Here is a 27878-nt window from a genome sequence, read left to right as displayed (position 1 = left end):
TTAAAAATATTTATCAAAAATAATATTTGCTAACCTAGCATATTAATTATTAAAAAATAATGATTATTTTCTACCACCCTTTCCCAAAACAAAATGTTGCCATGATTATACCATCTTTTTTTTCCAAATAATAATTTTCCCATAATAGAAAAAAAATCAAATTTTTTCTTATTCTTTGTTCCACCCATTCTCTCTTACCCAAAATCCAAAAATAAATATACAGCCACCATAAAGGTAGAACCTCAAAAAGAGATTTTACAAAAGAACATATTTAATACAATTATATCTTATTTTTTGATTTTTTAATACTATTTTATTTCTCTACGCAGCTGCAAGTGATCAATGCAAAATAATATTTTATCTAAGAAACTCTAAGTGCTTTATAGTATTAATCTAAATCTTTTAAGTTTTTTTTTCTTAAAATTATGTAATTAATATATATATATATATATATATATATATATATATATATATATGTGATATAACTATTGGCTCATCAAACCTATATCTCATTTGAAATTTTAAAACTTTTAAATGAAAAGTTCAAAATAGAATTTTATTTATATTTAAGTTACATCTCATTAAAAATTTAAAATCTTTAAATGAAAAGTTTAAAATAAAATTTTAGTTATCAAATTTGAAATTTTGAAAAATCAAAAAATTTATTGAGATTCACAAAAAATGTCAAAGGATAAAAAATAATTAATGAATTGTTATAGATTGGGTGAACTGACATAAGACAAGTTACCATTACGAAATTCTAAAGACAAAATTATTTATATTTTACCGTAAGGTAATTTTTGTGTTTACCTTATATTTTACTTTTTATATTGATCAATTATGTTACAACACATGTTTTTGTTATTTAATATTTAGGGTGCACCATTAATAATAAGATAGCAAAAGAAAATTTTAAGTGTAGTTGTCATGAAAATAGCTAAGTTTATTTGATTGTAAACAATTTTGACTTACTAATTTTGCACAATTTTGTTATACTTAAACTAAATCATGATTGATTTTTAAAATTGTGGAGGCCGAGTTTAAGTCGGGTCAGATTGGGCTTTATCCTCAAGACTGCTGAATATATAGTGAAGAGCAAGGTTGTGGCTAACTAGAACCTAGCTATCGGGCCGAATAGGCCACGGACCCTATGGAACGACTGGGGGCTAGCTGTGAGAGCAGAGTGTCCATAATAGAAAGTGGGGCTCTGGAGATCAATATAAAAAGGAGGATCATCAGCCAAACAGGGGACATGTGAAAAAAGAGAGATAACTTGTGATAGAAAGAAAAACCTGAGAGAATACTAACTTGCTTGTCGGAGTGCTAATTCTGACACCCCTCGCTGGAGTACATATCTCTATTTCAGATACCAATTCAAGGATTGAGAAAGTCTGCTTGGGCCAAAGTGTATTTCCAAACTCCATTACCACAAAAATCTGCTAGAGTCATGTATAACTTGTTGATAGTAAATAAATTTAAGATATTTAAAAGTATTTATGAAAAGGGTTACAACCTCCAAAAAAAAAAAAAAAAGTACCAACATGTTATAGTAAAAATAATTAAAATATTTATTGTTAAAAAAATATAAACACACAATTTTTTTAATTTTTATTTTTTAAATATGAACACAGATGTATCTTTTTTACATACTGAATCATTACAAACACTCCATGATATTTCTCTAACAAAAATTAGAAAAATCTCAAAACATTAACTTTTTAAATAGAGTCAATCTATACTTTAGATTTGTTAATGCCGCTGTCACGCCCCATATTTTATTACTTGGATAACATTACTAATATTCATTAATTAAGTCCATTTACAATAACATTTCATCATTGGATGAAATGATAAATAATTAAATATATATATTCCCTCTCGTTATACAACAATGACATTTACATACAAATAAAAGAAATGCCCTGAGACTTACAATAAAAGAGAGGACGCTACTCTTTATAAAAAAAAATAACACTCAGCCAAACAACAAATGAAGTAATACAATCCATTACTACATTACACTTATGAAATGGTAAAACCCATTGTTTGATCTTCAAATCTGAAAAGCATTCCCTGTACACATAAACAGGCAGGGGGTGAGCAACTACTAACTCACCAAGCAATCTCATATTAAAACATTAGAAGATATGCAGGTACCAAAATACTCATACATATACGTGAAATCATATCATGTCAAAACCATATGATTTTATTACATAATTTCTTAAATCCAATTTATTTAATTAACCACAGCAAATTAACTTAAATAAATAAACATGTTTCAATAGCAACATGACATCCTTTTCAATTCATTCAATTATCTCATTATCAATTGAATCAAATAATTAAACAATTCATCAAATCCATTTTATACAGTCTTATGAGATGAATGCATATGCTATGTCATGCTCAAAATATTTTTCTCATCTTTTGAAAATCTTATGCATAATGCCATTTTGAAAACACATTAATCAAACAATTTCAATAAAATTCCAAGATAGTAAATACGACTCAGGTAATTCCTAGACTGGTGTCTGCAAGTAAACTATACAAGTACTACCAATTTGTCATTTTTATCAGTATTAACTAGAAGGCTCAACACCTGTAATCTGTCATTTTTACCAGTATTAACTGGAAGGCTCGACACCTATCATCTACACTAACTTTCAAGACTTACCACCGTATTTACCCCAAAATCATTTCATGAAAACTTGTTTCCCAACATTCATTTCTCAATGCAAAGTTTTCAAATCAAATTTCAAAGCTCATCATTATCAAATGAATTGATATGCCAATGCAATGATTAATAATAAAATGCAATATTTCTTCCACTTTCAATACCTCCACACAATATTTTCATTGTGATCAAAATTCTCATTTTCTCATTCTAATATAATTTCTCAAGATGAATATAAATACTTTTATTCCAATTCATCCATGGGACAACAAAATTCTCACACTCAGAGTAATCTCAACCATTTAGTCACTTTAAGACTATATCAACATGTTACCCAAAAGACAACCTAAGAGGGGGGTGAATTAGGTTTTTACAAATAAAAATAATAATACCCTAATAAAAATTGTGACTAGCATAATAGATAAATATAGTTAATGAAATAAAAATAATTAAAACAAGTGTTCTAACAACTATGTCAGTTAATGATTTTAGCACAGTGAAAATGTGAAATATAGCCATGGCAATTTAAATAAAATAAAGAGATAAGGGAGAGAGAGACAAACAAATTTATAGTGGTTTGGCTTCAATTCGGCCTACGTCCACTTTTCAAGCTTCACTTAAGATTTTCCACTATACTCTAGCTTCACAGGGTGCTAGCAACCTTTTCATAGATGGAGCAATCCTCCACAGATTTTGCACAGACTTTTTAAGTCAAGAACACTGAGTGTTCTACACTCTTACAAGGTTGAAAAGAAGGTGTTTTTGCTTTCACAGAAAGTTACAAGAATTATCTCTCAAAGATAGATATAAAAATGAAGCTCTGGTTTTTCTGTAAACCTCACACAAGAAAGATGGGCTTAAAGCTATACGTCTCGGTGTATAATTTTTGAAAGGGGATGTAAACAAAAATTGAAGAACGCTTCTCAAAGAATTTTTCAGAGAATAAATATGAGTGATTATAGATCAAAGAATTTTTTTTGGTTTTTTTTGTGACTTGTTTACATTAGAGGCTTTGGTATATATGATGAAACTTATAGCCGTTGTATTCATTTGAATATCTTCTACCCCATCATTACTAATTTGAATATTTTCCACCCCATCATTACTAATTTGAATATTTTCCACTTGAACCTTTTGGTCTGCTGCTGTGTTGGGTTGTTTGAACCTTTGTATTCATTTGAATATCTTTCACTCCATCATTACTAATTTGAATATCTTCTACTTGAACCTTTTGGCCTGCTGCTGTGCTGGGCTGTTTGAACTTTTGTTTTGGGCTGTTTGAACCTCTGATTTAATCAAATATTAAATACATTCTAACAACATTTAGGATAAAAGTTTTAGGTAAGAAATAATGGGATAAAATAAAATTTGATTCTATTTTTCTCTTTCAAATAAATTAAAGCATAATTAAATAAATTATCAAAATAAATGTTGATTCTATTTTTCTCTTTCAAATAAATCATCAAAATAAATTTTGATTATATTTTTCTCTTCCAAATAAATTAAAACATAATTAAATAAATCATTAAAATAAATTTTGATTCTGTTTTTCTCTTCCAAATAAATTAAAACATAATTAAATAAATCATCAAAATAAAAAAGTCTAACAATCTCTCCATTTTTTATGATGGCACACAATGATGTTTTGATTTGATTTAGGAGTAAGAAAAACTCCCTCTCAAGTCATGCTCCCTGAATTCATTTCTAAATACATAGGTTAGCACATGTGTAATAAATAAGTTTTAATTAGAGACATGATATAAGACTAAGATATCAAACTATAAATACATAATCATCAGATTAGTTTTCAAATAATACCATAATTTGAAAATAATAACATAATACATAACATCATAACAAAATAATACCATAATACCATAATACATAACATTATATAATTTTTCTGCTTGTGACATTATCAAAAAGAAATCATGGGTCAAAATCTGGAGGAGGAGGAGGAGGAAAATGATAGTGATAAATGGCATCTATACAATTCAAAATATATGTAGGAATATATATACGATTCGTGCGCTTCTCTCTTTTCCGTCGAAAATTGCGTCGGACACGCGTCCTCGCTTTTGCGTCAGCCAACCGACAAAAGCGAGATGGGCCAGTCAACGACCTCGGCTCTCTCTCCCTCTTGTCTTCTTTTCCTCTATTTTCTTCTTAATCACGCTACTCTCCTTCTTCTTTCTCAGTCGCTTCCATCTCTTTCTTCTTCTACATGAGAGAGATAGAATAGAGAGACTGAGCAGAGCAAAAAGGCTGCCAAAAACGACCCTCCTATCGATTACATCTCTCTCTTCTACTTCATGCCCTCGTCTCGTCCCCTTACTCTCTTTCCGGACCTAAATGATCCCCTAAGCGCTACGGAGCCGAGTGCCCCGACTCCTACTCTTCCCAACTTTCTTATGATGTCGATTTAGCAAATAATGACAGTTCAATCAGACATTGAAGCCAATCATTTCACACTGATGTCCTATATGGAGACGGTGACTACAGTCACAAAATTGGCTCATCGACTGCAGAACAGGACGAGTGAGCTCCACCAGGTCAACGCCCAACTCTCGTTGCTCTAGCGCATGTACAAGGATGCGCGAGCAGAGATTTGCGTACTGAAGGCTGAAAATAAAGAGTTTAAACGGAAGACCACCTCCATGGCCTGATTTGGAGTAACGTCGTTCTTGGCCTTTGATAGTCAGCGGGGAGTCGTTGCTCTCGACGAAAGCACAAGGGCAGGAACGTCAAGCGTCACCCAAGGTGATAAAAAGAAGAAGAGAGCGGTGGAAGAGGCGAGTAAGTGAGGTCGGCGTATGGCCGTAAAAAAAAAAATGAAGGGTGTTTTTTTTATGTAAATATTTGTATTTTGATTTTTATGTTTAAGTACTGATAAATGAAATTAAAAAGCAGAAAAAAATAAGAAAATTAAGCCCAAACAAAAAATAATAATAAAAATAAAAGAAATTAAGCTTAATAGCAAAATAAAAAAAATAAATTAAAATAAAATAATTCCAGCAGAAATTAAACTTAATGGGATGTTGGTGTTGCTGGAATGGTAATGCAAAAAAAAAAAATACCATGAGGGTTTAAAAAAAAATCAATGTATGCAAAGTTAATTTTACCTCAAGATGCAGAATCCAAAAAAAATTACATTGTTAAGAATAGCAAACTGTTAAGGAGAATAAATGTATGAAGGACTTGAGAGCATTCAATTGATATAAATGTTTCCATATCAATGTAACAATACACATATATCATTTTAACAAAAATTCAAGTTTCACAGTCATAACAAAGCTTTTTAAGTAGAAATCGACATTCCAAACTCGCCACGAATAAAATTGAAGCGATCCTCGCTTAGGGGTTTTGTGAAAATATCCGCCAATTGCTTGTCGGTGTTTACAAATTCAAATACAATATCCCCTTTTTGAACATGATCTCTTAAAAAATGATGTCAAATTTCAATATGTTTTGTTCGTAAGTGTTGAACCGGATTTTTGCTTAAATTGATGGCACTAGTATTATCACATTTAATAAGGATATAATCATAATGCAAATCAAAGTCCTCCAATTGTTGTTTCATCTAAAGTATTTGGGCACAACAACTTCTGGAAACTATATATTCAGCTTTGGCCGTTGATAAAGCAACAGAATTTTGCTTTTTACTAAATCAAGATACTAATGAGTTACCAAGAAAGTGACAAGTGTCACTGGTGCTTTTTCTATCAAGCTTGCATCTGGAAAAGTCAGCATCCGAGTAACTAATTAAATCAAATGCAACACCTCTATGATAAAACAGTCCCAAATTTTGAGTGCCAACAAGATATCTAAAAAAAAATTTAACAGCATTGAGATGTGATTCCTTAGGACTTGATTGATATCTAGCACACATACAAACACTAAACATAATATCGGGTCTACTTCCAGTTAAATAAAGAAGTGAGCCGATCATACATCGATTTTTGTTTGATCAATGGACTTACCTTTTTCATCCTTGTCTAGCTTAATGGATGTGCTCATAAGTGTTCCAGCTATTTTTGAGTCATACATACCAAACTTTTAGAGTAGTTCTTTTGTGTACTTAGCTTGGTTGATAAAAATTCTTTCCTTACATTGTTTGATTTAAAGTCCAAGGAAATAATTTAGCTCCCCCATCATGCTCATCTCAAACTCACCTTGTACACACTTAGCAAATTCTTTACACTAGGTTTCATTAGTAGCACCAAATATAATGTCATCCACATATATTTGCACAATAAGTAAATCATCATTTTTAGGTTTAACAAAAAGTGTTGTGTCAATCGTTCCTCCAGAAAAATTATTTTCAATCAAAAATTTACGTAATCGTTCATACTATGCACGAGGTGCTTGTTTCAAACCATATAAAGCTTTTGATAGTTTAAAAACATGATTTGGAAAAGCATGATCTTGAAAACCTGGGGGTTGTTTAACATAAACTTTCTCATTTATAAAACCATTAAGAAAGGCACTTTTTACATCCATTTGATAAAGTTTGAAATCTCTAAAACATGAAAATGCAAGTAACATGCGAATGGCTTCTAATCTAGCAACTAGAGCAAATGTTTCATCGAAATCAATACCTTCTTCCTGATTGTATCCTTGTGCAACAAGTCTAGCCTTGTTTCTTATAATTGTGCCAGATTCATCAAGCTTGTTTCGAAAGATCCATTTGATACCGATAATGGTATGATCTTTAGGTTTTGGCACAAGTTCCCACACTTTGTTTCTCTCAAATTGGCTAAGCTCTTCATGCATAGCAATCATCCAATGTTCATCGAATTCGGCTTCTTGAAAGTTTTTAGGCTCAATCTGTGAGAGAAAAGCCAAGTTACTACAAATGTTTCTAAGTGAAGAGCGAGTTTCAATACCTTTTGTAGGGTCACCTAGGATTAAATCCTTAGGGTGATTATGAACAAACTTCCATTCTCTTGGCAAATCATCATTATTTCCTCATTCTTCTTGAGGTGGGAGAATAGGTTGTTCAATCTCTTTGTTCAACTTACATGGTTGGTTCTCTTCTTTGTAGATACTTGAATCTTCCACATTTGGTTCCAAATATATATTATCACTAACAATTTGCTTTTGAGCAGTGATGTTACTTTCATCAAAAGCCACATGTATAGATTCTTCCACAACAAGATTTCTTTTATTAAAAACACGATAAGCTTTGCTAGTTAAGAAATAGCCAAGAAAAATTGCTTCATCAGATTTTGAATCAAATTTATCTAAGTTATCCTTACCGTTATTATGCACAAAACATTTACAACAAAAAACATGCAAGTGACTAATGTTGGGCTTTCTATCATGCCAAAGTTCATAAGGAGTCTTTTTGAAAATAGGTCTAATTAATCACGATTTAAAATATAGCATGTGGTGTGAACGGCTTCGGCCCAAAAATATTTAAGAAGATTATTTTCGCAAAGTATTGTTCTACTCATCTCTTCTAAAGTTCTATTCTTCATTTCTACTACACTATTTTATTGAGGGGTTCTAGGTGCTGAAAAATTATGTCCAATACCATGCTCATCACAAAATAATTCAAATTTCTCATTTTTAAGTTCTCTACCATGGTCAGTTCGAATATTAGTAATAAGAAAGTCTTTTTCATTTTGAATTCTACGACAGAGTTTTGTGAAAGAAGAAAATGTTTCATCTTTGTGTGCTAAAAACATAACCCATGCTGTGGAGAAGTGGTTTGGAAATACTCTTCAGATCCTGGGAGACGCTAGAGATCCTCAACTAGTCACTTGAAAACACACAAACACTCTGGTCGGGGGTGCCGGAATTAGCACTCCGACGGACAAGTTAGTTCTTGTACTCAAAATAGCTTGTCTTCTAAGTTAAGCAAAAAGTGATTGTTACATACCTACTAAATCTGTTATTCCTATATTTATACCTGTTTCTTTTGGGCCTCGGGGCCAGGGCCTACTTTTTAATCATTGCCCTTTCTCTTATTCGGCCCATATATTATATTCGGCCCTCCTATTCTCGCAGGATACAGCCGATTAATATCAGCCTTCGGTAGTACGTGCCTTCTGACTTTGCCATTATTCGGCTCCCACAATTGCCCCCCGAACTCCCCATTGACGGTAGTTAATCGGCGTGTTTGGTTTTGAATTTGAAAAGTCAAAATAGGTCAGATAGCTTCGCATACCCCAGGGTAGATGTCAGAATGCGCACACCTTTTCGGTCATCATTTTACTTTCCCGCCTCATTCGTGCATCCCTCGCATTTATTACAATTTGAAACTTCAGTCTTTTCGAATACATAATTCGTCGAGTATTCCAGACTCTTTGACCACCAGCGGGTATCCCTTCTCTGACTCGCATTTTCTGTAATTCTTCTCCATCTATCCTTGCCCCGTTTACTTCTCGTAAGTCTTCTTCCCTCTTCTTTGCAATCCTATTTTCTGTTTGTCATTTTGATTTCGGCGGAACCTTGAATCCCCGCAAAAATGGCTAAACACTTGAAAGACCTCTTTTCTGAGGGTCGTATTTCCGGATTCCGGCGACACTTTTCCATTCCCGATGATGTCCACTTATCTCTTGTAACGGACAGTACTCTTGATATGGAGAGGGAGGATCAAAATACGATCGTCTTCCCTCTCTTATCCATAGCGGAGGGCGGAGTTCGTTTTCCCCTATATCCATTGCTTTGGGTCGTCCTTCGCTATTGGAGTTTGATTCCTTCTCAACCCAACGTAAATTTCTTTCGAATCATCATGGGGGTGATAGAGTTGAACCGACGCCGTAGGATCAACCTTGGCATTCCGACGATTTGGCACTGCTACGCTTTGGCCAAAACTTCCGGTCGACTGGGGCGATACTTTGTCAGGGCCAAGGACACTGACCATCACTTGATAACCATGCTTGCCAGTTTTGGTAAGAGAGTTGACGATGTAATGGTCAATGTCTGAGGTAATTGGGAGTTCGGTGAAGACGAAGACTTCCTAAACCCTATTCCTAGACGGAAGGGTGATCCAGGTTGCCATGTTATGCCTCGTGATTGTTGATCTGCCTTTTATTCGGCTTTTTTCCTTTAATCACCCCTTGTTCTTTGCAGGTAACAGATTGAAAAAAATTCTTCCCTCAACTGACGACGCAGTCCTTGAGGAAGTTAAGTTTACACTCAGATACTTCAGCTGTCCAAACGTACAAAAGCAAGGGAGAGCTGCTCACATACTCCTTCGATACGAACCTACTTATACTACCTTCTCGGCCACAGACGACATTCCAATTCCATCCGGCGATCAACACCTTTGGACCTTTCTCTTTCCCAGCTTCAAGAGCCTTAGGCAAATTGGCCTCGAAGATTCGAATTTGGGGGAAGACGTAGAGCCGGTGGTAGAGGTAGCTGTCGAACCAACCAGAGAGGTCGCTGAGGAGACCGAAGAGGTCGACGAGGCGATACGCTCGGCATTCGAGGCTGTCGGACTTAACCAGCCTTCACCGTTCACTTCAGGTCGGGCAGAGTTTTCTTCTGGAGATATTTTTGCGAATTTGGGAGACCTACCCAGCGATTTTTTCGAAGGTATGGCTGGGGAAAACCTTACGCAGATGGCGCGAAAGAAAAATGCCGAGCGAATGGCTACTCGAAAGAAGGCCAAGGCCGCCCATTCTGAGCCCACCTTGATTAAAAACTTTCATACCCGTTATTGAAGAGACGGCCCAGGTTACTACGGCCGAAGCAGGGAAAGAGGTTGAACAACAGGTCATTGACAAACGGCTGATTCTGGAGGAGCGGGGCAAAAGGCGTAGTGCCGAGGGAGAGGCTGGGTCGGAGATTAGCCTTGCTTCCAAATGGCCTTGTTTAGAAGAGTCGGACGTGGTTGCTCCTTTTATTGTTCAGCCAAAGATCAAAGATACGCCGATCTCTTCTGACGCTTCAGCCATTGAGGATCTAGCCGTGGCGTTGAGCCTAGCGGCTTCAATTTCCTTACCGGCTGACAACGCAGCCTTTCGCGCCATGCTGGATGTTATGGCCGTAGCCCTATCTGCGCAGTCGGCGCTCCTAGTAAGTGACCATCTCAAATTCTCTTGAATTTGTTTTCATTAAGGTATCTGACGATCCCAACTTGTTTTGCAGACGGTTGGCAGGATCACGAACCTAGGCCGCCGCCTGCATGATGCCCTTGGCAGGATTGATCGTTTGCAAACGGAGGCGGATGGTCAAAAGAGTACGGCCGAGTTTGAAGTGATGAGAGCCGCAATGGAGAGTGTGCGAGCTGAAGCAGAGGAGGAGAGGGCTCGCTCAGCTGAACAGCTCTGCTCTGACACTGAGAGTAGGGCAAATGTGAGCGAAGAATCGCTCAAGTTAGCCAAGGAGGAGCTTGCCGAGGTGGAGGTTCAGTTAGAGGAGCTCAAGGCGGCCAAGGAAAAACCCGATTCTGAGGCTTCTGCAGCATTTGAGGCAGGAAAAAGGGTCGCCTTCACGGAATATGTAGATGAAGTCCCCAAATTCTAGAATCGGGGGTTCAAACATGGATGGCTCAAAGCCCTTGCTGCCGCTGGAGTTACATTGGCCATGCCAATTCCCTACAAGCAAGTGGACGTTGAGCCACTTGAATCTGACCCCGAGGATTGATCTGGGAGACATTTCAATTTTATTAAGTATTTTTAATTTCGATGTAAGTTTTAGTTTAATAGACTTTTGTTGGTTCAGGGTAGTTTTCATGTATAAATTGGTTACTATTTGCGCTCAATTTATTAATGAAAATTTCCTTGTTATTTCACCACCACTTGTACACAGTTTATGAAGTTATGTTAATGAAGAATGTTTTGCCTTTCACTACCTTGGATAAAATCATTGTTGTGTTTGAGCTTTCAGAGATTGAATATCTTATGACAATATTGATTTATCATTCATATGCCGAGTATTGTGGGCATTCAAGCCGAATAGGTTGGTGAAATTTCCCTGGCCCCAGGTGGTTCATGATCGTTTGGATGCCGGATGAGACGACCTTAAGAATTTTGAAGAATCAATTCGTGAGCCGTCTGGGGCAGTTGAGCCGAATAGATTGATGAATCTGCCCTTGCCCCAGGCGGTGGATGATCATTCGGGTACCGGATGAGACGACCTTAAGAATTTTGAAGAATCGATTCATGAGCCTTCTGGGGCACTTGAGCTGAATATATTGATGAATCTTAAGAATTTTGAATCGATTCATGAGCCAGCTGGGGCAGTTGAGCCGAATAGATTGATGAATCTGCCCTTGCCCCAGTTGGTTTATGATCATTCCGACGCCGGATGAGACGACTTTAAGAATTTTGAAGAATCGATTCGTGAGCTGGCTGGGGCAGTTGAGCCGAATAGATTGATGAATCTTCCCTTGTCCCAGTTGGTTCATGATCATTTCGACGCCGGATGAGACGACCTTAAGAATTTTGAAGAATCGATTCGTGAGCCGTCTGGGGCACTTGAGCCGAATATATTGATGAATCTTAAGAATTTTGAATAATCAATTCATGAGCCGGCTGGGGCAGTTGAGCCGAATAGATTGACGAATCTGCCCTTGCCCCAGGCGGTGCATGATCATTTGGGCGTCGGACAATTGAGGTTTTCTTAATTAACGAGATTGCCTCGAGGGTGCTGCCTCTGTAAAGGATAAATGAACAAAGGTACAACCTTTATGAGCTTAGTAAACAGCCGACCCCAGCTCTTGGAGGAAGATTTATCGTGTGAATGTCGAACAGACTCTTCTTTAACAGTAGAGGGGAAGCGAGGACGCTAGCTGAGCTGGACGGAGGCATGAATCGAGGTGGTGAACCTTCGCGCACAGGAAGTAGGAGTTCTAGGGATCGAGAGAGGTATCAGTCTCCTCGACGTCAAAGCAGGTCACCCAGGCGGGACAAGTAGTCACAGGGCAAATCTCCGCCACCCCGAGTCGAGAGGGGATCTGACGCGAATCCGTGCCCATTAAGCTTTGTGGTATTTGTGGGGAATAGACCCATGACAGAGGCGGACTCAATTGTTCGAGACCCAAATGCAGTGGTCGAGTTTGCTCGACAAATTTTTCCTCCTAAGGTTCAGCAGTCAATGGTAGGTCGACAAGACTATGACGTATTTCGCGAAGGCATTCACGGGGCGGTGAAGGGGCTTTACACTGCCTATGAAATTGGCATGCGGCTACGCGCTGCACGTCGAGAATTGGAGAAGAAGGAGGAACGTATTCAAAGTTTGGAGGCTCACACAGAGGCAACTGAGCGTGAGTTAAGGAAGACCAGGGCGGTTCAAGCACAACCCGCCGGGCAGGGAAACCCAATTGTGGAGGAAAGGGTTACCAGTTAGCTCATCAGTATCGCACTCGCCGATCGTGAGACGGCGAGTATGTTTGCAATGGAGTCTGCGAAGGAGAGGGCCTATGAAAAAGGTTTTCATGAAGGCCAAAAAGTTGGAATCGAAAAGACCAAGGAGAATCTTGCCGAAGAGGTTTGTCGATGTGAGAATCGTGGATTTAGGCACGGTTGGATTAAGGCATCTCAAGCCGCGGAAGCTCTTCGAGCGCCGGGTATTGATTCGGCATCGCCACTCTACCATAGCAAACATTTTTCGTTTTCCGCTTTTGAAGTCGAGAAAAGTGAGGATGAGGGTGACGCCATATAAGAATACGCATTGTAAGGTTGAAACGCAATAAAAACTATGTAATTTATTGTTGAATTGAATAAAAACGATCTATTATAAATATTCCATCGTAGTTCGTATTCGGCATTTACATGTTTCGTTTTATTACATGGATGTTTGAATGAATGTACAAACATTGATCATATAGTGATATGCCGGCTTATAGGCGGGGTCGGCCTAATCGTGATGGCCGTTTATTCTTGAATGTGGCCACTGTAATTTCAAGAGGCCAAAAGCCAGCATGTAGAGTGGCTGTGGCAAATTCCAGTCGGCGCGGGGTCTAAATGCTTGGCCGGTTGGATTGATAACGCTGCCCCTGTCCCAGTCAGTGCATGTGTTCTAAAAAGCCGTTTGGGTACCTAGGCCGTGGTGAATGTCAATCGACGTTCGTCTCTTGGGGTTTTGGCGTTAATGAAATTGCCTCGGGGTCACTACCAGCAATTAAAAATAAATGGAATGGACTCTTCGTGCCAGTGACCTCATTAATATAACGCCATTTGTTGCGTGGGGTTATATAATATTGTGGATGTAAAACAAAGTTTCTTTAATCAGCCAAACTCGAACTTTGGCCGAGCTTGATGTCGCAATGGATCGCAACGGAGAATTCTCCATTGTGGGAAGTAGGTCGTTAAAAAAAAAAAGGGAGGCGCATCAGCCTCCAAGTCGTCGAAGCAGATCGCCCTGAAAGGAGACATAACGATCGTTGCCCTTAACCTTCCTTGTCTTGGATCTTGGCCTTGACATTGTCGATGGTGTCAGAGGGAGGTCCAGAGATACGCTAATTCAGGCATGGTTGGATCAAGGCATTTTGAGCCGCGGAGGCTTTCCAAACGACGTGTATTGATTCGGGGCCTCCGTTGTATCAACGTGATTAATTTCCCTTTTCACCTTAGAAGTTAAAGATATATATTGTAATGTTCGAACGCGGATTACGTCTATGTAACAACTGTTTGATCAAATAAAAAGTTTTATTTCAAACATTTGCGTCTTACTCTGAATTTTTTATATGCTTAGCTAAGCACCCTATTTCGAATGTTGTCATGTTTTGTTTCGTTTTGTTCGTGCCGAAGGGTGCTCCGAATTCGGAGGAATGATCTGCTCTAGGGTGTTACGCGTCGGAGGTGTTGCGAATTCGGAGTCTTAGTCGGCCCTGAGGTGTCATGCACCAAAGGAGGCTCCGAATCCAGAGACTTAGTTTGGCCAATCGTGATATCCACGAACGGCGCTCCGAATCCGGAGTCTTAGTCGGCCCTAAGGTGTCATGCACCAAAGGGGGCTCCGAATCCGGAGACTTTAATCGGCCCTAAGGTGTCATGCACCAAAGTGGGCTCCGAATCCGAAGACTTAGTTTGGCCAATCGTGATATCCACGAAGGGAGCTCCGAATTCGGAGTCTTAGTGGGCCCTAAGGTGTCATGCACCAAAGGGGGCTCCGAATCCGGAGACTTTAATCGGCCCTAAGGTGTCATGCACCAAAGGGGGCTCCGAATCCGGAGACTTAGTTTGGCCAACCGTGATATCCACGAAGGGCGCTCCGAATCCGGAGTCTTAGTCGGCCCTAAGGTGTCATGCACCAAAAGGGGCTCCGAATCCGGAGACTTTAATCGGCCCTAAGGTGTCATGCACCAAAGTGGGCTCTGAATCCGGGGACTTAGTTTGGCCAATCGTGATATCCACGAAGCGCGCTTCGAATCCGAAGTCTTAGTCGGCCCTAAGGTGTCATGCACCAAAGGAGGCTCTGAATCCGGAGACTTAGTTTGGCCAATCGTGATATCCACGAAGGGCGCTCCGAATCCGGAGTCTTAGTCGGCCCTAAGGTGTCATGCACCAAAGGGGGCTCCGAATCCAGAGACTTTAATCGGCCCTAAGGTGTCATGCACCAAAGGGGGCTCTGAATCCGGAGACTTAGTTTGGCCAATCGTGATATCCACGAAAGGCGCTCCGAATCCGGAGACTTTAATCAGCCCTAAAGTGTCATACACCAAAGGGGGCTCCGAATCCGGAGACTTAGTTTGGCCAATCGTGATATCCACGAAGGGCGCTCTGAATCCGGAGTCTTAGTCGGCCCTAAGGTGTCATGCACCAAAGGGGGCTCCGAATCCGGAGACTTTAGTCGGTCCTAAGGTGTCATGCACCAAAGGGGGCTCCAAATCCGGAGACTTTAATCGGCCCTAAGGTGTCATGCACCAAAAGGGGGCTCCGAATTCGGAGACTTAGTTTGGCCAATCGTGATATCCACGAAGAGCGCTCCGAATCTGGAGTCTTAGTCGGCCCTAAGGTGTCATGCACCAAAGGGGGCTCTAAATCCGGAGACTTTAATCTGCCCTAAGGTGTCATGCACCAAAAGGGGCTCTGAATCCGGAGACTTAGTTTGGCCAATCGTGATATCCACAAAGGGCGCTCCGAATCCGTAGTCTTAGTCGGCCGTAAGGTGTCATGCACCAAAGGGGGCTCCGAATCTGGAGACTTTAGTCGGCCCTAAGGTGTCATGCACCAAAGGGGGCTCCAAATCTGGAGACTTTAATCGGCCCTAAGGTGTCATGCACCAAAAGGGGGCTCCGAATTCGGAGACTTTGTTTGGCCAATCGTGATATCCACGAAGGGCGCTCCGAATCCAGAGTCTTAGTTAGCCCTAAGGTGTCATGCACCAAAGGGGGCTCCGAATTCGGAGACTTTAATCGGCCCTAAGGTGTCATGCACCAAAAGGGGCTCCGAATCCGGAGACTTAGTTTGGCCAATCGTGATATCCACGAAGGGCGCTCCGAATCCGTAGTCTTAGTCGGTCGTAAGGTGTCATGCACCAAAGGGGGCTCCGAATCTGGAGACTTTAGTCGGCCCTAAGGTGTCATGCACCAAAGGGGGCTCCGAATCTGGAGACTTTAATCGGCCCTAAGGTGTCATGCACCAAAAGGGGGCTCTAAATTCGGAGACTTTGTTTGGCCAATCGTGATATCCACGAAGGGCGCTCCGAATCCGGAGTCTTAGTTAGCCCTAAGGTGTCATGCACCAAAGGGGGCTCCGAATCCGGAGACTTTAATCGGCCCTAAGGTGTCATGCACCAAAAGGGGGCTTTAAATCGGCGATATGATGAGCGCTACAATGGGAGTTGGAAAATGAATTTGAGCGACGAAGAAAAATGGTTTGCATTGTAGAAGTGAAATGTATACAAGTATCAAAGCCCACAGGTCGGGTCAGTGATAAGGTTTTCATAAAATCTCTGCTTGTGCCGATTGCGGGGAACCACGGATTTCTTCAATGCCGTGGGCTGTCAGAAAGCACACAAGCTGATGATAAGTGCTTGGAACGGCTTTCATAATATGTAACCAGGTGCGCCCCATGATGACATTATACGGCGAATGGAGCTTTACGACCAGGAATTCTACTTCGACCATTTTGGAGCCCGCTCAAACAGGTAGTGTGATCTTTCCTAACTGGTACTCAGGGTTCGTGTTAAAGTCGAACAATGGGTGAGGAGCCAGAGACAGATTTGACTTATTGAAGCTAAGTTTGATGAAAGTCTTGTGATACATAACCTCTGAAGTACTCCCGGGTCTATGAGAATGCGTTCAATGGTGAACCGATTTATGCGTAATCTGATGACCAACGGATCGACGTAGGAGGCTGTTGCGCTGCTAAGATCGAAGTCATTGAAAGTGATTGTCGGAGCTTCTCTGGGCCATTCGGTCGGAATATGTTGCTTTTGGGGGATTGGATGCAATTGGATTGCATGCACGGTTGGGGGCATTGGCAGGCTATAGATTATATGGATCACGCCAAGTGGGGGTAAGTCTTGCCTCAAGGCTAGTGCCTTGATTGGCTTGCTGTTTCTCACATACTGCTGCAGTCGGCCGTCTTGCACCGGTTCTTCCAAGTGATACTTTAATGCGTAACAATTCTCAGTCTCATGGCCGTGATCTTTGTGATACTCGCACCGCCTATCCTTTCTTCACGTGTCGGGAGGTCCCACCATCTTCGACGGCCATTTGAAGAATGGAAGGTGTTGGACCTTGGTCATTATCGCAGTGATTGGTTCGGACAATTCTGTGTACTTCTTGTCGGCACGCCTCAAGCGCCTGCTATCAACTTGTAGTTATTCATTCGTCCGGTGGGAGCATTGATCGCTTGATCGGCGAGAGTCCCGCCTTTTGTCTTTTTTAGCGCGTTGCCGTGGCTTAGGGCTCGGTGGTGGCACGAAACTTATTGGTTGAGCAATTTCAGGGAGTGCTGTTTTGTTGGACGTTTGTCCGGCTTTAATTCTCAAGGCATCATCTTCGACTTTGCAATACTCCTCAACTTTCTTCATTAACACCCAGACTGTTTTGGGGGGTCTTCTGGTCAGGGAACTGTGAAGAGCGCTGTTAGGGTGTAGTCCCATTTTGAAGGCGGTGATGGCCATGGAGTCGTTGCAAGCGTCGTCAATGAGATTGAAGCACTCGCAATAGCGCGCCGAGTACGCTCTAAGAGTTTCTCCTGACTAGATCTGCATAGCCCAGATAGAGTCGGCCTGTTTCGGTTGTACCTCGTTGGTGATGAACCTGGCCCTGAAGGATTTCTGTAATTGATGAAAGCTTTTGATCGAAGCCAGCTCCAGCTTGTAATACCACCTGACAGCTAATGGCCCCAGGTTGTTGGGGAATATTCGGCACATGAGGGCCTCATTGTCTGCATGTAATGTCATGGCCTGCTTGTAGTGGCAGATATGATCAGTGGGGTCTGATTTTCCATCGTAGAGAGTGAATGACAGAGCTTTGAACTTCTTGGGCAGGGCCGCCCTTGTAATCCGTCGGACAAAGGGATCATGCTAGTCGTCTTCGTCTGAACTGCTTCTTCTGCGCTTATTCCTTGTACGAAGACTCTTTTCGGAGGAGCTGGAAATTTCAGATCATCCCCTCTCGTTGAGCTCCGTAGACAGTGAGTTGGAGTCGCTATCGGTATCCCTTGGTTGGGCTCGAGGTCATTGTCCACCTGCCTTCGGAGGATGTTCGGGATCTTGGCGCACTACTTCTCTGGATTTTGCCACTTCCAGGGCCAAGTCTTGACGGAGACGTTCATTTTCAGCGATCATGTTCTCCAGCCTTTGTTCATTCTGCTTTGCTTGTTCCATGATCGCTTGCATTGTCTCTTGCGCTGAAGTCATTGGTGAATCGAAGTTCAAGGCACGTCTTGCAGCAATGGTTTCCTTTCCGAGCATATTTGCTGGAGTGAGGTCATCTCTCTATGTGGTCTCGTCGGTGGCTATCGGAGGATCTTCAGTCACGCCTGCCATGGATGTATTTGAGTATTCCCACAGACGGCGCCAGTTGTGGAGAAGTGGTTTGGAAATACTCTTTAAATCCTAGGAGACGCTAGTGATCCTCAGCTAGTCACCGGAAAAGACACAAACACGGGGGTGCTGGAATTAGTACTCCGACGGACAAGTCAGTTCTTGTACTTAAAATAGCTTGTCTTCTAAGTTAAGCAAAAAGTGATTGTTACATACCTACTAAATCTGTTATTCCTGTATTATACCTGTTTCTTTTGGGCCTTGGGGCCAGGGCCTACTTTTTAATCATTGTCCTTTCTCTTATTCGGCCGATATATTATATTTAGCCCCCCTATTCTCATAGGATACAGCCGATTAATATCAACCTTCTATAGTATGCGCCTTCTGACTTTGCCATTATTCGGCTCCCACACATGCAAATCTTGAATAATCATCAACAATAACAAGACAATAATGTTTACCACCTAGACTAGATGTCCTTGAGGAACCAAATAAATCCATATGCAATAGTTGTAAAGGTCTAGTTGTGGAAATGTGAGATTTCGATTTAAACGATGTTTTAGTTTATTTTCCTTGTTGACAAGCACTACAAAGATGATCTTTTTCAAATTTAATTTTTGGAAGTCCAATGACCAAATTCTTTCTCAAAAGTTTAGCAATTAAATCCATATGAGCATAACCAAGTCTTCTATGTCATAACCAACTATTTTCATTATTAACATATAAACATTTAACATTACTAGTATATAGATCATTAAGATGAAAAACATAAACATTATCATGGCAATTACCAACAAATAAAACTTTATGATCATTTGTGCTTTTCAAATGTGCAATGTGATTTATCAAAAATAACTCGATTACCTTTATCACATAATTGACTAATACTAAGTAAGTTATGCTTAAGTCCATCAACAACTAAAACATTTTCAATAGAAGGGTTAGGAGAAATACCGATGTTACCAATACCGATGATTTTTCCTTTCTTATTGTCTCCAAAAGTAACAAATCCTCTACCTTTCGATGATAGTTTAGTAAAGAATGATTTATCTCCGGTTATGTGTCTGAAACATCCACTATCAAGGTACCACTTCCCTTCTTTAGCTTTGAACTCAAAGCAAACCTACAAGATGACAATCAAGTGTTGGTTTTTGGTACCCATAGTTTTTTGGGTCCTTCTTGATTAGTTTTGTTAGATTTCTTAATATCCCAAATCTTTTTAATTCCCATGTTCATATTCTTTTTGAATCGACAATAAGATATATAATGGCCTTTCTTTCTATAATAATGACAAGTAATATGAGGATGTGTCATAAGAGGTGACTTTTCAAAAATTGTATTGATATTCTTTTGTTTCTTAATAGGGTCATATCCAATACCCGATTTATCAAAAACACATCTATGATTTCCAAGAAGCATGTTGAGATTATCTCTATCTTCTACAAATTTTTCAAGTGTTTTTGTTAAATCATCAATATTGTTTTTTAAAGTAGTTTTCTCATTAGAGATAGTGTCTAAATCATTTTTCAAAACAATGTTTTCTTTCTTTAATTCTTTTACATTACTAGATAGAGATGCAACAGATTTCTTCAACACATTATTTTTGGCACAAACTTTTCTAAATTCATCTTGTAGTTCATGGAATGCACTTTCAAGTTCTTCATAAAGAGTAGTTATCTCATCTTGAGTAAAGTCTTCATCTTTGAGAGCCATGAGACATAAGTTGGCTACTTCATTTTCAATTTCATCACTTGAGCTTTCATCTTTACTTTTTTCCCAAGCTGCTACCATGGCCTTTTTGTTTCTTTTGTAGTCTTTTCCATGATTATTCAATTTTGGACAATCCATCTTCATATGTCCAGGCTTTTTGCACTCATAGCAAATAATAGGCTCTTTCTTGTTATCTTTGTTGTACTCTTTCTTGGAAGGCCTTCTTCCTCCATAATTGTTTTTCTTGAAGTGTTTTTTGAGATTTCTACTAAACATGGCATAGCTTTCATCCTCACTGGAGTTTTCATGCTCTTCTTTATTTGATGAAGCTTTGAATGCAATTCCACTTTTCTTTTTGTTTTCAACATCCTCATATCCTTTCATGGTGATCTCATGAGTCATAAGAGAACCCATAAGCTCATCTAATCCAAGTGTGGAGAGATTTTTGGTTTCTATAATGGCCATGACCTTTGCTTCCCAATTCTTTGGTAAACACCTAAGAATTTTTCTCACCAACTCACTGTTAGTATAAGTTTTACCAAAAGATTTCAAAGAGTTTATAATTTCAGTAAATCTAGTAAACATACTTAAAATAGATTCATCAGAGTTCATTTTAAACAATTCATAACTATGAACAAGCATATCAATACAAGATTCCTTCACTTGGTTTGTACCTTCATACGTTACCTCAAGTTTGTCCTAAATTTCTTTTTCCGAATCACAACTTGAAATTCTATTATACTCCTTACAGTCTAATCCACAAACAAGGATAAGTTTAGCTTTAGCATTGGCTTGCAATAATTTATGATCCCTTTCATCACATTCATCTTCAGTTTTAGGTACACTAATATTGTCTACTAATTTGGTAGGAATTTTTGGACCTTTGGTGACAATAATCCACATGGCATAATCAGTGGCGTGTAGGTATAGGATCATCTTATCCTTCCAATGACTATAGTTGTTTCCGTCAAACAGTGGTGGCCTATTTGTGGCTTGTCTTTCAGCTAAGGTTGCCATGGATCGAAACTCCCAAATGGTTAAATCTAAAACAAGAGTCTAGGCTCTGATACCAATTGTTACCCAAAAGACAACCTAAGAGGGGGGTGAATTAGGTTTTTACAAATAAAAATAATAATACCCTAATAAAAATTATGACTAGCACAATAGATAAATATAGTTAATGAAATAAAAATAATTAAAACAAGTATTCTAACAACTATGTCAGATAATGATTTTAGCACAGTAAAAATGTGAAATATAGCTATGGCAATTTAAATAAAATAAGAGATAAGGGAGAGAGAGACAAACAAATTTATAGTGGTTTGGCTTCAACTCGGCCTACGTCCACTCCTCAAGCTTCACTTGAGATTTTTCACTATACTCTAGCTTCACAGGGTGCTAGCAACATTTTCACAGATAGAGCAATCCTGCACAGATTTTACACAGACTTTCTAAGTCAAGAACACTGAGTGTACTACACTCTTACAAGGTTGAAAAGAAGGCATTTTTGCTTTCACAGAAAGCTACAAGAATTATCTCTCAAAGATAGATATAAAAATGAAGTTCTGGTTTTTTTGTAAACCTCACACAGGAAAGATGGGTTTAAAACTATACGTCTTAGTGTATAATTTCTGAAAGATGATGTAAACAAAAATTGAAGAATACTTCTCAAAGAATTTTCAGAGAATAGATATGAGTGATTATAGATCAAAGAATATTTTTTGGTTTTTTTTGTAACTTGTTTACATTAGAGGCTTTGGCATAAATAATGAAACTTATAGTCGTTGTATTCATTTGAATATCTTCCACTCCATCATTACTAATTTGAATATCTTTCACCCCATCATTACTAATTTGAATATCTTTCACTTGAACCTTTTGGCCTGCTACTGTGCTGGGCTGTTTGAACCTTTGTTTTGGACTGTTTGAACCTCTGATTTAGTCAAATATTAAATACATTATAACAACATTTAGGATAAAAGTTTTAGGTAAGAAATAATGGGACAAAATAAATTTTGATTCTATTTTTCTCTTTTAAATAAATTAAAAGATAATTAAATAAATCATCAAAATAAATGTCGATTCTATTTTTCTCTTTCAAATAAATCATCAAAATAAATTTTGATTCTATTTTTCTCTTCCAAATAAATTAAAACATAATTAAATAAATAATCAAAATTATAAGTCTAATACAACATTTTGAACAATAATTTCCAAAACTTCAACAATTCTCATATTCCATGAAAACCATCATTTATATGTAAACAAATAAACAATTTTTCAAACATAATCTATTTCGGCACACAAAATAAATATAATAACATCTTCAAAGATTGTTAACATCTTCAAAGATTGTCAATATCTTTCTTAAAAATCCCAAATTTCTAGGTTTTCTCACCGAAACTACTCATCTTCATTTATTGAAAGAAAGTCACCAAAAACATCTCTCTTCAATCCTCATAGTTCAAAGCCCTCAATTTCTATTTTAAAAGGAACAATAAAGTAAACCCACTTTCAAAAAAAAACTCTCATATTTTTGAACCAACAATCAATTTTCAAAACAAATCAAAGGATGATTTCGAAAATCATCTAGATCTTGCAAAAAAAACATACATATAAATTTGATGTTCAAAAGCAACACATTAGCATACTCCAACTATTAAAATCAAAAATCCATTTCTCAATTGTCTTGACTCACACAAAACTTTCAATAAATTTTGTTCCATTTTAACTAAGATAACCAAAGTAAATTTCACCAATGTCTCATACGTATGAAATATTAACATTTTCATCCTACTATATTAAAAGTTATGGTATAATCTCAATAACACACTTTTAACCATAAAGTATATAAACTTTTAACCAAACTAATTTAATCCACAAAATTAGTAATTTTCTTATATTCACATTTTTCTAAAAGAAATAATATCAAACATAACTTAACCCAACTCATCTTTCAAGCATAATCATATTTCATAAATATAACACTTTTAGAGTTTTGAATCCCAAAACAACTCTATAATATCAACTTAACAATTTACACCATATTCATCAACATCAATTTATTTTTCTTCTCAAAAATAAATTCCAAAACTCAAAGATAAAAAAAAAATCAACTTTATATTTCTCAAAATAAATCATCTAATCATAATATGATATAAATACAATCATACAACTATTAAATTTTATTTTCGGATTTCTTTGCAAAATTATCAACACAAAATAATTTTTCCAAATCAATCTCAAAATGCCAACATTCTTAACATTTCAACATAATTCTTCTTCCAAAAATTACCAAACAAAAATTTAAATATATATATATATATATATATATGAAATGCCTCTTATAATGATATATTTTCTCAAAATAACACTAACATAACTTTAATGTAAAAATATAAAGAAAGTCCCTACCTCATATAATGAAGAAGAGCAGATCTGAAAGGCAAATCTTGCCTGATCATAAATCTAAGACTACCATTGTGAAGATCACGACGAGCTCTCCGACTTTAATTTACAATACTTTTGCAAAATCTCACTCTAAAGACTCTCATTTCAAGCTCAAAGATTGAGCAACAATGGTGAACATGGAAAGAAAGAGAGATAATTAAATTAAAGTCGGAGAGCTCGTCCAAATAATTTATTTTGAAAGAGAGATAATTTATTAAAAGATAATTAAAAGATAATTTATTTTTCTCTTTTAAATAAATTAAAAGATAATTAAATAAATCATCAAAATAAATGTCGATTCTATTTTTCTCTTTCAAATAAATCATCAAAATAAATTTTGATTCTATTTTTCTCTTCCAAATAAATTAAAACATAATTAAATAAATAATCAAAATTATAAGTCTAATACAACATTTTGAACAATAATTTCCAAAACTTCAACAATTCTCATATTCCATGAAAACCATCATTTATATGTAAACAAATAAACAATTTTTCAAACATAATCTATTTCGGCACACAAAATAAATATAATAACATCTTCAAAGATTGTTAACATCTTCAAAGATTGTCAATATCTTTCTTAAAAATCCCAAATTTCTAGGTTTTCTCACCGAAACTACTCATCTTCATTTATTGAAAGAAAGTCACCAAAAACATCTCTCTTCAATCCTCATAGTTCAAAGCCCTCAATTTCTATTTTAAAAGGAACAATAAAGTAAACCCACTTTCAAAAAAAAACTCTCATATTTTTGAACCAACAATCAATTTTCAAAACAAATCAAAGGATGATTTCGAAAATCATCTAGATCTTGCAAAAAAAACATACATATAAATTTGATGTTCAAAAGCAACACATTAGCATACTCCAACTATTAAAATCAAAAATCCATTTCTCAATTGTCTTGACTCACACAAAACTTTCAATAAATTTTGTTCCATTTTAACTAAGATAACCAAAGTAAATTTCACCAATGTCTCATACGTATGAAATATTAACATTTTCATCCTACTATATTAAAAGTTATGGTATAATCTCAATAACACACTTTTAACCATAAAGTATATAAACTTTTAACCAAACTAATTTAATCCACAAAATTAGTAATTTTCTTATATTCACATTTTTCTAAAAGAAATAATACCAAACATAACTTAACCCAACTCATCTTTCAAGCATAATCATATTTCATAAATATAACACTTTTAGAGTTTTGAATCCCAAAACAACTCTATAATATCAACTTAACAATTTACACCATATTCATCAACATCAATTTATTTTTCTTCTCAAAAATAAATTCCAAAACTCAAAGATAAAAAAAAAATCAACTTTATATTTCTCAAAATAAATCATCTAATCATAATATGATATAAATACAATCATACAACTATTAAATTTTATTTTCGGATTTCTTTGCAAAATTATCAACACAAAATAATTTTTCCAAATCAATCTCAAAATGCCAACATTCTTAACATTTCAACATAATTCTTCTTCCAAAAATTACCAAACAAAAATTTAAATATATATATATATATATATATGAAATGCCTCTTATAATGATATATTTTCTCAAAATAACACTAACATAACTTTAATGTAAAAATATAAAGAAAGTCCCTACCTCATATAATGAAGAAGAGCAGATCTGAAAGGCAAATCTTGCCTGATCATAAATCTAAGACTACCATTGTGAAGATCACGACGAGCTCTCCGACTTTAATTTACAATACTTTTGCAAAATCTCACTCTAAAGACTCTCATTTCAAGCTCAAAGATTGAGCAACAATGGTGAACATGGAAAGAAAGAGAGATAATTAAATTAAAGTCGGAGAGCTCGTCCAAATAATTTATTTTGAAAGAGAGATAATTTATTAAAAGATAATTAAAAGATAATTTATTTTTCTCTTTTAAATAAATTAAAAGATAATTAAATAAATCATCAAAATAAATGTCGATTCTATTTTTCTCTTTCAAATAAATCATCAAAATAAATTTTGATTCTATTTTTCTCTTCCAAATAAATTAAAACATAATTAAATAAATAATCAAAATTATAAGTCTAATACAACATTTTGAACAATAATTTCCAAAACTTCAACAATTCTCATATTCCATGAAAACCATCATTTATATGTAAACAAATAAACAATTTTTCAAACATAATCTATTTCGGCACACAAAATAAATATAATAACATCTTCAAAGATTGTTAACATCTTCAAAGATTGTCAATATCTTTCTTAAAAATCCCAAATTTCTAGGTTTTCTCACCGAAACTACTCATCTTCATTTATTGAAAGAAAGTCACCAAAAACATCTCTCTTCAATCCTCATAGTTCAAAGCCCTCAATTTCTATTTTAAAAGGAACAATAAAGTAAACCCACTTTCAAAAAAAAACTCTCATATTTTTGAACCAACAATCAATTTTCAAAACAAATCAAAGGATGATTTCGAAAATCATCTAGATCTTGCAAAAAAAACATACATATAAATTTGATGTTCAAAAGCAACACATTAGCATACTCCAACTATTAAAATCAAAAATCCATTTCTCAATTGTCTTGACTCACACAAAACTTTCAATAAATTTTGTTCCATTTTAACTAAGATAACCAAAGTAAATTTCACCAATGTCTCATACTTATGAAATATTAACATTTTCATCCTACTATATTAAAAGTTATGGTATAATCTCAATAACACACTTTTAACCATAAAGTATATAAACTTTTAACCAAACTAATTTAATCCACAAAATTAGTAATTTTCTTATATTCACATTTTTCTAAAAGAAATAATACCAAACATAACTTAACCCAACTCATCTTTCAAGCATAATCATATTTCATAAATATAACACTTTTAGAGTTTTGAATCCCAAAACAACTCTATAATATCAACTTAACAATTTACACCATATTCATCAACATCAATTTATTTTTCTTCTCAAAAATAAATTCCAAAACTCAAAGATAAAAAAAAAAAAATCAACTTTATATTTCTCAAAATAAATCATCTAATCATAATATGATATAAATACAATCATACAACTATTAAATTTTATTTTCGGATTTCTTTGCAAAATTATCAACACAAAATAATTTTTCCAAATCAATCTCAAAATGCCAACATTCTTAACATTTCAACATAATTCTTCTTCCAAAAATTACCAAACAAAAATTTAAATATATATATATATATATATATGAAATGCCTCTTATAATGATATATTTTCTCAAAATAACACTAACATAACTTTAATGTAAAAATATGAAGAAAGTCCCTACCTCATATAATGAAGAAGAGCAGATCTGGAAGGCAAATCTTGCCTGATCATAAATCTAAGACTACCATTGTGAAGATCACGACGAGCTCTCCGACTTTAATTTACAATACTTTTGCAAAATCTCACTCTAAAGACTCTCATTTCAAGCTCAAAGATTGAGCAACAATGGTGAACATGGAAAGAAAGAGAGAGAGAGAGAGAGAGAGAGAGAGAGAGAGAGAGAGATGAGCTTTCTATTTAGCCCAATAAAAGCAAAACGAAAGAGGAAGGAAAATGAGTGGTGTGAGGGACAACCCCATGTGGGCTGTCTTCCCAAAAGTGGTTTCTTTTCAAAAAATAATTTAGTTTTTGTAATAATACCTCAAAATTTTACAATATAAATTATAAAATGATATAATTTTTCTCACCACAAAATATAACATTTTGTACAACATAAAATATAATATTTTACTCACCACGAAATATACACCCATTTTATATACTATAAAAATATACAAATTTTCACCATATGGTACACACTACAAATTCATCTTTCAAATATATATTATAACCATATATAATAAATAATTACAACTCCCAATATGGTCACTATTAATCACGTAATTAAAAATGATTAAACAGTTAAACATGAGTCATAAACAAACTCAAATTAAATTGAATCCAAACCATGAATCTTGAATTAAATTCTCACCCATAAGCCAAACATGGCCCAATTATCTACCAAAATAGACCTAACAAATCTATCCAAATCATGATCTAAGCATTAAAAATTAAATAACAAAATTCTGCTATAAATTCAACTGAACACCAATCAGCCCGTGAATTTTTATAAAATAAATGCTCATCA

General features: G+C 36.3%; 1 protein-coding gene across 2 annotated transcripts; it reads right to left on the bottom strand.

Moving 5' to 3' along the window:
- Positions 1-1761: 1761 nt before the first annotated feature.
- LOC145806141 (uncharacterized) lies at positions 1762-27255 on the bottom strand. 2 transcript variants are annotated; one of them, XM_082902186.1, is made up of 3 exons: positions 27033-27255; positions 19532-21714; positions 1762-2073 (listed from the first exon to the last, which is right to left on the bottom strand). In XM_082902186.1, exon 2 carries the CDS (start codon positions 20927-20929, stop codon positions 19715-19717), a length of 1215 nt encoding a protein of 404 aa, XP_082758312.1. In that variant the 5' UTR covers positions 20930-21714; positions 27033-27255; the 3' UTR covers positions 1762-2073; positions 19532-19714. The 2 variants fall into 2 exon arrangements, with proteins under 2 accessions (XP_082758312.1, XP_082758313.1); XM_082902187.1 differs by lacking the exon at positions 27033-27255 and having other exon boundaries at positions 19532-23037.
- Positions 27256-27878: the final 623 nt, after the last annotated feature.

This window comes from Camellia sinensis, chromosome 13 (assembly GCF_055761805.1).
Source record: "Camellia sinensis isolate YWXY chromosome 13, ASM5576180v1, whole genome shotgun sequence".
Taxonomy (NCBI): domain Eukaryota; kingdom Viridiplantae; phylum Streptophyta; class Magnoliopsida; order Ericales; family Theaceae; genus Camellia; species Camellia sinensis.
The sequence above is the reverse complement of the archived record's forward strand: the minus strand, read 5'-3'. Positions and strand labels throughout refer to the sequence as shown.

Coding starts and splice junctions, on each gene's coding strand:
- LOC145806141 (XM_082902186.1), bottom strand. CDS start 20,929: ATGCTTGTTCATAGTTATGAATTGTTTAAAATGAACTCTGATGAATCT.